Source organism: Polistes dominula, unplaced genomic scaffold, assembly GCF_049000335.1.
Source record: "Polistes dominula isolate Pdom_NZ unplaced genomic scaffold, Pdom_raw_medaka contig_28, whole genome shotgun sequence".
NCBI lineage: Eukaryota > Metazoa > Arthropoda > Insecta > Hymenoptera > Vespidae > Polistes > Polistes dominula.
This window is the reverse complement of record NW_028300879.1, coordinates 2,407,501-2,420,310: the sequence shown is the minus strand read 5'-3', so window position 1 is coordinate 2,420,310 and position 12,810 is coordinate 2,407,501. Positions and strand designations below refer to the sequence as shown.

Genomic DNA, 12,810 nt, shown 5'->3' with positions numbered 1-12,810 from the left:
TGGTGAATCCGTCGAGCATTCGTAACGCTCGAAGGCGTATCTATATCCCTTAAAGACAGCCGCGACCTACCTCAGGACGAACTGTCGAGAGCTGTGGGTGGAGATGGGTCGTGAGCTGAAAGAAGGGATAGAAAAGGACGATAAAGGAGTGTGAGGAAAAGGGGTTTAAGAAAGAAGAAAAGAAAGATAGGACAGATAGGGACAAAAAAAACCCTTTCTTCTACCTTCTCTTTCTCTCTTTATCTTTCTCTTTATCTTTCTCTTCCTGCCACCCTCGTTTTTCGCTCACATTATACCTACGCCATTCAGTATTCTTTACTCTTTTCTATCCACCCCTCTGAACGATCGTCTACTTCTTACCCTTCGTCGTCGTCGTCGTTGTCGTTGTCGTCGTCGTTGTAGTCTACTCACCCCCAAAAGCGTTCCTACGTTCTCGGTGTGTCTGCCACAGTTCCGCCACCCGTGGACAATGTCCGTCGTTCAGATATCTTCCGTCTAATTGCTCTTCCTCCTACCATTCTTCCGGTACCGTGGCATCATCCCCACCCTTAACCCGGAAATGAATATCTCGGGATGACGTATGGACTTACTTCTGAGCTTTCCCGAAAAGGGACATCGAGGAAAGAGTCGAGGAGTAGAAAGGGGAAAGAAAGGGTTTTAACGGGAGGGTGAGCGAGAAAGGATCCTTTCTTCTTCGCGAAAAAGAAAGAATCTTATCTGCTGCTGGTTATCGCTTCGAATTCGGCTCTCGTCAAAGAGGGTTGAGGGTAGAAGGGTATTAGTCTTTGCTGACGACGACCACCCTTCCTTCCTTCCTTCCTTCCTTTCTTCCTTCTACTTGACGATCACAGACCAAGCAAAAGAGAGAAGAAAAAAAAACCAGAGAGAGAGAGAAAGAGAAATCGGTCGAACCATTCCCATTGTGTTGTCCCGATCGTTAACGTTAAAAGTGACCTAATCTTCGCGAACTTGCAATAATTCTTCGCCTCCCGACTATTCCAGCAAATTCGGCACGAGCCGCCACTGCCCTTTTACGATCCCTTTTAATCCCCGTCCCGAATTCGATGGATACAATGTGCGCGTCATGTCCAAACTTCCGTTGCGTTTATCCAATAAAATTTATTGTTGCTGTTCAATCGCTTATCGCGATCCCTCTCTTTCTCTTTATCTCTCACTCTCTCTCTCTCTCTCTCTCTCTGTCTCTTTATGTCTCTCTCTCTTTCCCTTTTATCAGTAAAAAGAGTGAGGACGACGATATAAAACGAGCTTGTGCGCTTCTGCGCTCACGTTCCCATTCCGTCGAAGGCACACGTAAAAACATTTTACAACTCATCACCGTCCCTGTAACTTTCCAATATAAAAATTTATATCGATCATCGTGAAATAATGCGAACGAGATATACTCACTGCTAACCAACAATTTTTTAAAAATGGCTTCATGTTATCTGCACAATAGTGCATGAAAAATATTTGATACGTGTTTGTTTCAAAAGAACATCACATATATGTTATTTTAATGAATTCCCCTAAAGCATCCCCACATATAAACACGCTCGTTTATTACTGCAGGGAATTTTAATTCTATTATGGATAAATATACATATACAGATATAATACACATATGCATCATAAATATATATTTATATATGTAGATATAATAAAAGAGTAAGACCTTTGTGATACATTCAACAAAACATATATATATATATATTTGTGCAATATCATATCCTTCTTTCGAAAAATCTCAAAAGCTTTGTATTTCTCGTTAAAGCACGAAATTTGATTAACTCTATAGCCTACGGCCCCGAGTAGGTATCCGTACACGAGATTATCTTTATAATGCCTCTAAAAACGACGTGTTTATGTCCAGCCGTGTGGCATAACATATCCTCGAGTTTGCTCAATGACGGTAAAACCCCTTCCCTTGATTCTTGGGTAAATGCCAAACGGCAAACCTTAACTTTCCCGTAATTGAAGGGCTCGATATATAAGCTTCTGTACGCGTGTCGGTAAATACAATCTACTTACCCTCCGTTCTAAAGGTTAAATCCTTTCTTTATAGCCAGGATATATATCGGATGCATTGTAAAAGTTACTCGGATTACGTATAACCTAAAGTCAACGACGAAGATTTTTATATTCGGACAGTAGGAAAAAGGAGAAGAAAGACGTAAGAAATAGACAAATGTAAGAGAAAGAAGAAAATTCGTAAAGTGCATTTTCTTTTTGGGCAATGCTCCGCTCTCTGCTGTAGATACATTTTCGTTGGATTGTAAAAATATCAAAAGCTAAGGCGAGATAGCGGAAAGTACGATTTAACATTGGAATGCTAACTACGAATCCGGTAATCCGGATTCGGGAGATTCACAATTATCGTGGTCATTCGTGCGCACAGTAAATTCGCATAAATTAAATGGCTGGAGTCGCTTAGAACGCCCAGTGGCCAACTATTCTACAAAGGTACGATAATAAGGTCCAATGTAACTGGCGGAAAGAGTGCCGAATTCTATCCTGGATTCTCTTTTTCGATTTAGTATACGATGCATCTACTTACTTACACATGTATATATATATATTGAAAAGGAACACTAAAAGTAGAATATAAAGGTCTCTACTATTTATTCTCTCTCTTTACTACGATCTTTTTTTGATAGTTAATCTACATTTCATTCAACTTGCTTTCAGGTTTTCGACAAAGGAATCGGCCACGCACGCTATTGTGGCGGTACACAACACAGATATTAATGGGCAAACGGTGAAATGCAGCTGGGGCAAAGAAAGTGGCGATCCGAATAACGCCCAACAAACAGGGCAGGTAAGTGACCCTTTAAGAAAATTGGATCATTTAGATGAAACGATTAGAATAATAATCGTCGAAGAGTTTATACCACATATTATACTCAATGGTCGTTATTTGACCGTGCATAAATATTAATAAAGTGCTTTCATTCGATTAAACACACGAACGGTCATTGATCTCGTTTCTATTATACGCGTCTATCTTGCATCGTTGAAATTGAGATACAAAAGGGCTAGGAGAATTCGTGAAAGTAGATCGCGAAAATTCGTCGGTTCAGAACCATTGGAAAAAGGAAGTAGTTACTGAGTTCGATTCCGGTCCTACCTCCATCCGGTCGTCTCTAACTCGGATTCACTGCTATCCACTGTCACTAAAGCAGCAGGAATATGACCAGTCTGTTCTCATCTTTCTCTTTCTCTCTCTCTCTCTCTCTCTCTCTGTGTATCTGTCTGTCTTTCATTCTCTACAATCATCAAAAGAAAAGAATACGAAAAGAGAAGAAGAAGAAGAAGAAGAAGAGAAGGAACAGGAAAAGGAGGGAGATAAAGGACAGAGAATCAGGCAAGATTCCGGTCTATTCAGGTAGCTCTCTTCGGGAGTGTGTTCTTGTCGGGTCTCTTAGCAATTAGCGCCGTTAGGACGAGTAGGTACGTCCGATCTGGGAAACAGTATCCAGAGTACGGTGCTTGGTCTCCTCGTCGGTTCGGATAGTACTTCCGCCCATCCATCCACTGTTACTCGGCCCGTGACATCGCTCTAATTGATCCCTATTCCCATAACGCGTTTCTCCTACCGAGTACTAGGATATCGAGTTACTCCAAACCTCGTCATGCACATACATACATACATACATACATACATACATACATACATACATACATGCATATGTATATATAATATATATATATATATATATAGATACGTGCATATATCTATAGATACAGTAGTATCCTGGGCAGTTACCGAATGCTCGACTTAAAGAGGACGTTGGAAACTCTGTCATCGACCATTCGACTCTCCTTCAAATCTATATATACGTTATGATGATAGTATAGGTATGTACGTTAGCATTTTCACGAGGAAACGCATTGTCGAAAGACCGTCGTAACGCGCTTATATTGGTGTCATTAACGAAGTTAGGATCACCATGCGCCGAGATGAGCATCGTAATCTCCTGTGATCGTACGAAAGTACCTGGAAGAAGTTATAAAGCTAGCCAAATAATCGTTATTAGGAATATCCCCTTTTCTTCCAGGACGATTTCGATGGGTGGATGGGTTGGTAGCCTTCTTCTCTCCTTTTACGATCCTCATTATATTAAAGAAAATGTTTAATGTTCTATCTACGATTTCAACGGTCGTTAGAAAAATCCTAATCGATTAGGACGTTAAGAATCGATATTAAAATGGAAATGGAAAAAAAAATTCTCAATTCATTTTCAAATTCAAGCCAATATTCTCGTTCCCTTTCTGTTTCATTGATCTCGGTGCTCTTTCAGGCGTTATCGTCGGCGACGTATCCGTATTACGCGGCGGCAGCTGCTGCCGCCGCGGCGGCGGCGGGCGTCGCGGGTGTCGGAGGCGTCGGTGGCGTCGGGAGTGCCGGCCAGCTAGGTTACTGGTATCCACCCCAATCTTACCCGACAACGGCAACTCAGATGCAAGCCGGTGGTTTCCTTCAGGGCATGCAAGGCTATACTTACGGCCAGTTCGCAGGATACCAACAGGCGCAGTATATGGGGTGAGTTCACTTTCCACTTATTTCTTTCTATGGAATTTTCTTTTCCTTTTCCGTACTAAAATATTGACCAAATCTTTCGAACAATTTTTGATAAAATAATGCAATTAGCTTTAATACAATTATTATTATAACAATAGTTCTTTTAAAATAAGTAGAAAATTAACGAACAAAAGAGTATTTTGTTTTTATCATATTATCCAATCACTTAACGTTCTTAAATACGTTAATCACTTTTTTTTAAAACACTCTGTTTATGTTTGTACATGTGTGTATATAGTATACATTGTAAAGTATCATCAAGCACTGTCACCTGTTCGTTACCAGCTGACCGTGCTTGACTGATGTTACTGTCTAACTGTGGTCAGCCAGCGTCATTGCAGTTTAACCGTAACCATGACTTGACTATATGTAATTTCGTCGTTAGAATTGGAGTTAAATTAAACCATCTGATATTATTATTATTTATAAAAATATTTGATTTGTAAACATTTTTTAAAGTGTTTTATTATTTACTTTCTTTGTAGTTATTATAAAAATGCGCGCCTGTATAAGATAGGCAACCCGTCATACATACGTGTATAAACAGTTTTGACTGCAAAAAAATTCCGTCCCAGTAGATGACGCTCGCAAGCAACATTTTCAATGTGTGTCTGGAGGATTGCATACGAACAGGCGCGCATTTTTATAATTAAATTAATAATTAAATAAATAATTACAAATTAAAAGTACAAATAATATTATAATAATAATATTATATAATAAATTATATCCTCGAAACTTGTTTATTTGAAAGTTTCACTTCTTACTTGTGTGATATGCACACATGTTTTTTTTTTTTTTTAGTATCGAAAGAACACCTATTGCATTGAACAAATCAAATGAAATTTACATATTAATTGTATATAGTTTTGAAGAGTAGTACGTTTTTGTTGCATTTGAATATTAACAATGTTAAAATGTACAAAAACAGAATGGGAATGGGTGTCCATGCTGCTGGCACGGCAGCTGGATGGGGCCAAGGATTACCTGGGGGACCACAAATCCCTCATCATCCATCGGTCACGGCACCCCCAGGGGTTCAAGCCGCACCTCCACCTCCACCACCCCCGGCGCAAATGATGGCCTATCCGATGCAACAGTTCCAGGTAACCATTACTTTTCTCTATCAGCACGACGGTATACGTGAATGTTTGTATGTTTTGCCGTACCCCTGTACGCATCGATGCTTCCAATGGTATTATGTTTTTCTTGTTTCTAGAAAATATTACTTTTTTCATTTCAAAGACAGTATTATTACAACTGTCTTGATTTCTGTACATTACACGCTATCATTGATTTTAAATTAATGTATGTTAACTGTGATGATTAACAACGTTTAGAAATTATTTTGTGTTTAACGTACGATTACTATACATGACATATACTGCTTTATATTAATATTCAACATTAGAAAGAAAAAAAAAGCAATAAGATATTCTTTTTTTACTTTTGCATGTTTTCATAAGATACGCTTTCTCGATTTTGGAAACAAAAGTTCACGTAGTATCATTCATACCTCATCATATATATATGTATATATGTATATTTATTGGTACATATTTTATTTCGATTAATATGAACAATAGGAATGCATTTAACACGCATCATTTTGTCTCATCGTAACGCGCATGCTCCTTGCACTATTTACTAATCTATCGAGTATCTCACTGGAATAACATCCTTTTTTAATTTATATAGAATATACACAAATATATATATATTTGATTTCTCTTCGTAAAAAATGAAAAATAAATATACTTGAATAATAAGTTTGACGATTTGAACAGTATGTGTAAGCCAGAAGAGATACTCGAATGTCCATCTTAAAAGACTGTCTTTATTTACATATTTTGGTTCGCAGGCACAGTGATCGCTACCACTATCATCGCACGGCCTGGCTTATCATTTCTTTCGAATGTCACTTAGCATCAAGATAACTGCGTCTACAACCTGGCTCAACCTCAAATCCAGCTTGAAAAGTATCACTGGGCATCGTTCTTTCATTCTATCGTACAGAATTTCTCACAAGTGGAAAAGAGAATATTAAGAGGGAGGAAAAAATAAGAAGAAAGAATGATATAATATAATAATAATAATAATAATAATAATAATAATAATAATAATAATAATAATAATTATTGTTGTACATACGTAGATACTTTTGTATCGACGTAATAAAAAAAAAGAAATGATCGAGTTTCTTGTTAAATTAAGAAAGCAAAACAAAACAAAACAAAAATAATAATAATAATAATAATAACACTAATAATAATAATAATAATAATAATAATAATAATAATAATAATAATAATAATAATAATAATAATAATATTAGTAACAGTAATAATAATAATAATAATAGCAGCATAGAGAAAAAAAAGATAAAAAAAAAATAAAGAAAATTTAAAAAAAGAAATAAAAAGAAAAAAAAAATAAATAATAGTAGTCTACGTCGACGAAGTCTAACTAATTACTTAATTCGCAATCGATCGATATCTTTTCGGCTCGACTGAGAGAAAAAAAAAGAATGCCTCGTCCTATCGCCCTTTGACACTTTATACCGATCGATGTGTAGCGTAACGGCTTATTACCGTGTAACACCAATGTATTTTTAGTGTATCGGACTATAGGGGGTCAGAGGTTGAGTCATGGTAAAGGCAGTTTCAGTTCGATTAGTGTCCGTGTATGTTTGACGAGCGATTGCGAGTGAACAAGGTAGAAAGAAAGCGAGAGAAAGTAGATGAAAGTCATGGAAGAAAGACAGTGAGATAGAGAGAGAGAGAGAGAGAGAGAGAGAGACAGTGAGAGAAAGTAGATGAAAGTCATGGAAGAAAGAAAAGAATAGAAGAAAGAAAGAGAGAGAGAGAGAGAGAGAGAGAAAAGAAATGAAAAAGAATGAGAGAGAGAGAGAGAGAGAGAGAGAGAGAGTGAATGATAAAGATGTCGAAATTATTTCTATTTCCCTTCTTGAAATTCGGACCAAGACTTAACCAGCGTTTGTGTGTTCAAATGGTAAAGTGTGTTCTTGGTTGCGGTCCAGCTAGCGGATGAGGACTGGCTGACGCCTAGCCTTCTAGTGTGATGGTAAGCAAGTACATCCCACCGACAGGAACAACTTCTAAAGCAACAACATTTACCACCACCGACAGCAACATCAACATTTCCGTCACCATCGACGCCACCGCGACAGCAAAAGCAGTAAAAATCGTGCCGCTTCCGGCCTGACGTCTCGCGACACGAAGGGCAATAATGGTCGATAAACGAATATAATACTAGCTTTAGCAAAATATATAAAAAAAAAAAAAATGAAAAAGGGGTTTTAAAAGGGGGGAGGACTATAGGTGGGGAGGGGGTGAGAGGGGAGGGGGTAACAGGAATAAGGTGATAGAAAAATTTGAACGATAGAAAAGAGATGAGATGGATTGAAATAAAGGAGAGAGAAAGAAAAAAAAACAAATGGAAGGAAAGAAGGAGATGGGGGGCTAGGTGGGATAGGGGGGGGGGAAGGTAAGGAAAGAAAAGGAAGAAGAGAGGTGGTGGAGGAAGAGAAGGAGGAGGAGGAGGATAGCTCTATTGTCATGATAGATTTAACGCAAGAAGATCCTTCCATCCTTAACCACCCCATTACGAATTTCCTCTCACTCTCCGTCGACTTTAATTGACTCGAGCTTGTAAAAGGAGAAAAGGGTGGGAAGGGAGGGGGATAGAAAAATATGAGAAGAAGAAGAAGAAGAAAAGTTAGAAGAAGAAGTTAGAACGAATGAAGGATAATAGAAAAAAGAATGATATAAGAAAAATAAAAAAAATAAAAATAAAAATAAATAAATAAAAGAGTGAATATTAAATTCAGCTATTGTTGTTGGGCGATCATTGATCATCCTCTCGCGCGTTAGTTTCGCAAAAAGAAATTTTAGTAAATTTCTAGTATGAAAATAATTTGTAGGTAATATCTCCGCCGTGTCACGTTAGTGTCAAACAAGCGCTTATAAAAGCACGAAAACACATGAGAAGAGTTCTCGAATGCACGGACCAAAATACACGCGTTCGCGCAACAACAGTTGTTTTAGTTTTATTACAAAACAACAGGCAATTTAACTGATGCACCAAATGTTACGTACGAACGTACGAAACGCACGCACGCACGCACACACGCACGCATGCACGCATACACCCATGCTTGTCGAAAGAAAGGAAAAAAAAACAAACAAAAGAAAGGATTAAGGATATATATATATATATATAGAGAGAGAAAGAGAGAGGAAAGATTATGATAGAAATAATTCGATATAATAGGATATTTGGTGGTATAGGGCACGTGTGCACGTGTCACGTGTGCGCGTGCGCGCATCTACGATCGTGCGAAATCGATTACCAAAAATAAATTAATCTCACCTCCCTGATCAAAACTATATACATTAATACATACAACATAACTCCAACAATCCTTACTCCCCCCTTTAATCCCCTTTGAGCTGTTTATAGTACGTGCTTTTCGAGAAAAAAAGAAAAAAAAAAAGAAAAAACATTTTTCCCAAATGGACCCTAATCGTCCTATGAGAGAGAAAAAATGAAAAAAAGTTGGGGGTATACAATTGGATACCACGATCTGTTTCGTTATTTTTATAATTTTTGGCATAAACGCAGGATAAAGGGAAAAAATAAATATATATATATATACATATATAAAGGGAAAAAAGAGAGAGAAATATTATATGGTGTTTGTGAACGAAAAGAAACTCGTGGTCGTATCGTCGCGAGATTTGAAAAATAATCTTTGCAATTAATGATGTGTATAAAGGGATTAGATTTAAACTAAAAGAGAAAAAGAAAGAAGAAATGGTATCGAAGAAGGAAAAAAATAATGAATGTACTTGATAAAAAAAAAAACAGATAGAAAGAAAGAGAGAGAAAGAGAGAGAGAGAGGAATATATAAAAAGAAAATAATTATAAACGAAATACACAAGTAGCTAGTTAGATAGGTATATAATATATTAAAAAAAAAAAAAAAAACAAACAAAAGTTGCTCGACGGGCGATTCGAAATTCGGCGGCAAAGCAGAGGCTAACTTTTTTCCGATTTAATCCACGAATAAACTAATACGACGATGATCTAAACGTTTTTAATACTGCGCGTGATCATTTACGCAATTACAATTTCCGATAAAATACAAATTCTTAATTAACGTAAATACTATTGCGAACAACAAATCGTACTCTTTCTTAACTTTTACAAACGAGAGAGTAAAAAATAGAGAGAGAGAAAGAGAGAGAGAGAGAAAGACAAAGATGTAAAGAAGGTAAATCTATTACGGAGATATTTATTTGCTTTGGTACGAAAGTATTTCATAGACGCATGTGCATTTATACATACGTATTTAACTTAGAACAAACTCGAGGCCAAAAAGACAAATCTCATCCGAATGAACGAACCGTCATAAAATTTCAAAAGTAGATGAATGAATAACAAAACAAAAAAAAATATATTTGAAGAAAGCAAGAAATAGAGAGAGAGAGAGAGAGAGAAGATAAAAGATAAGAAAGATAGAATTTCTCGATAAACTCTCGAAGTATAAACATTTTTATTATTAGTTTTCGTCCAAACCGATTTCTGACACATCCGGCGAAACAAATATTTTTATAAAAGGATTGTCGCGGTGCGCGCGCGCGAGCTTCGGGTCTCGTGATGTTCTCGATCGTCATGTTGTCGTCGTCGTCATCGTCGTCGTCGTCATTCTTGTCGTCGTCGTCATTCTTGTCGTCGTCGTCGTCGCCATTGTCGTCGTGCAACCGGTCAATCGCAGTAATAACCCATTGGTGGTTTTTAAATAAGCGTTAGATTTTTATATAATACTAAAGTACATAAATACATAGAACCAAGAATTATAACGATGAACAAAATATTAAGAAGAAGGAGAATACGAAAAAGAAAAAGAAGAAGAAGAAGATGATGATGAAAAAGTAAAGAAACTGTAAAACTCGTGAATTTAAGGACACTTAAGCAATAAACCGTTAAGCTTATATAAAATGGGTGAAGATTAATATAATAGACAAAAATTAAAAATGAATATAAAACGGCTGTAGAAAAAAAAAAACACTCCTCAGCCTCTCTGTATATCGCTCTTTAAAAAAAGAAAAAGAAAAATGAAAAATGAAAAATGAAAAAAAAAAGAGAAGAAGAAGAAGAAGAAGAAGAAGAAATAAAATAAAGTTTTAAAACTGGCTAAAGGAAGTGTCACGCTTTTTCAACAACGAACGAAGGCTATTGGAGGAGACACGGAGATAGGAGAAATAGAAGAATCGACACGAAAATATTCTCCCGGTGTATTTATGCACATTTTCTGCGTAATTAAATCCTCCGAACGAATAAAGATATAATGAACACAAATAATAATAATAAAAAAAAAAAAAAAAACAAAAAAAAACAAATAAATAAACGAGAATAGAAAGAAAAGAAAAACTTAGCACGGTCTCCACGATGTCCCGAATTTCGACTCGGCCAATTTACAAAAGAAATAAGAAAATAAATTATGAACGAATATCGAGATCGTCGATTATTGTAATAAAAATGATGTGTAAAATAACTCAATATAATAATCTGTATGAATGAACTCTTCGAACGAGATAATGAGCAAATATATATATATATATAAATATACACATATATAACATATATATATATATACATGTATGTCGGTAATTATTACAATGGACTAAAGTTAAGTGAAAATATTTTGAAAAATTTGCTTTATGATTTATTTTGTAATATAAATAATTTCAATATAAAATAAATCATGAAATGAATTTTTGTCGATTTTGTTGCATTTAAGTCCACTGATATAATTACCATCATGCATACATATATATATATATATATTTATATATTATATTATACATATGATTACACATGCGAAAAAAATGAGAACGAACGATGTGAGAGAAAGGAAGAAAGATATAAATAAAAAAAAAAAAAATGCGTAGTTAGAAATATTGCACAAACAGCACGAAAGTTACACATTATAATAATGGCATTGAATATATAATTTCCTTCTCTTGTACGCGCGTTGTGTCTATCATCGGTACAATATTGTATAAGTAAGTTAATCAAAGCACGGCTGCCATAATCGATTCGCGAAATCTGTGTTCGATTATCATTAGCAATGGAGATGGAAGAAGTAGTCAAGTGTTAAGTGTTAGCAGAAAATGAAAGTAGTTAGGGACATAAAGGGTGTGTATGCGTGTGTGTATATATATATATATACATATACATATATATATTTCGCAAATACTTGAGTGGATCGAAAAAAAAAGAGATAGAAGGGGTTAAAGAATAAGAGAGAGAGAGAGAGAGAGAGAGAGAGAATAAAAAGAGAGGAATAGATGGAGATAGACGAGTGAACGAGGAGGAAAGTAGTAAGAGAGAGAGAGAGAGAGAGAGGACTGGAAGGAAAGGTTTTCGATACTTGAAAAGGTAGAACAAGGCCGAAGTTGTAGCAACTCGTAGAGCGCAAGCATCATCTATCTCCACGTTCCATCTTTTATCTCTCTGTCGCCTCCGTTTCCCTTTTGTGTCTTCTCTATTTTTTTTTTCTTTTCTCTCTCTCCGATCCCTGCAGCCCCCATCCACCCTCTTAATCTCTCGTTTTTTAAGCACCAACAGAGCGTGGTGCTCTCGCACCCACAAGAGCCACGCGCGTTCCCCAACTTCAGTATATATCTCAACCCTTCCAGGCTAAGGTATATACGTGTAGGTTTCTTCGAGTATCGCGAAATTCCTCTCTTTGAAGCTGACGATGAAATCCATGTGTTTGCCTATCCTTCAAAAATGAAACTGTCTCTCATCCTGTGGGTGCACGTCGATGGATAAAAAGTCCATGAACTTTTTTCGCGAAACAATGAATCAAAGGAACCGAACTATAGAGAATATATAGAAGAACGTATATACATTAGAAGAAAAAGAACGAGAGTGAGAGAGAGAGAGAGAGAGAGAGAGAGAAAGAAAGAGATAGTGTTATAGGGAAATAGTGTGTGAGACAAAACGAATGAATAGATGAGAAGAGGAGATAAAGAATGAGAGGGATAGTAATGACAGACAACGAACGATAGATCACTTTGTTATTAATCAAAAGAGATAGAGCAGATCGTGTTTTAAGCGAATCAAAAGCGTTCAACGTTTTCAAATCAAAAAGTCAAGATGATCAAAGAGTGAGGAAGCGTAGGAGAAACGGCAAAAG

The 12,810-nt window shown here is 36.4% G+C and overlaps 1 protein-coding gene across 10 annotated transcripts in view; it reads left to right on the top strand.

Annotated features, from left to right (window-relative positions):
* The window catches only part of LOC107065093 (nucleolysin TIAR), a 418,517-nt gene that overhangs the window by 397,680 nt on the left and 8,027 nt on the right, over positions 1 to 12,810 (top strand). For 8 of the 10 annotated variants that reach the window (XM_015318424.2, XM_015318426.2, XM_089174049.1 and 5 more), the window contains 4 exons: positions 2,686 to 2,815; positions 4,299 to 4,540; positions 5,511 to 5,685; positions 7,620 to 12,810. The exon at positions 7,620 to 12,810 is cut by the window's right edge and continues 8,027 nt beyond it. In XM_015318424.2, coding sequence (XP_015173910.1) covers positions 2,686 to 2,815; positions 4,299 to 4,540; positions 5,511 to 5,685; positions 7,620 to 7,661 — 589 coding nt within the window. In that variant the 3' untranslated portion in view covers positions 7,662 to 12,810. Of the gene's footprint in view, positions 1 to 2,685; positions 2,816 to 4,298; positions 4,541 to 5,510; positions 5,686 to 6,440 lie in introns of all 10 variants that reach the window. The other 2 variants (XM_015318423.2, XM_015318425.2) reach the window with 2 other exon arrangements.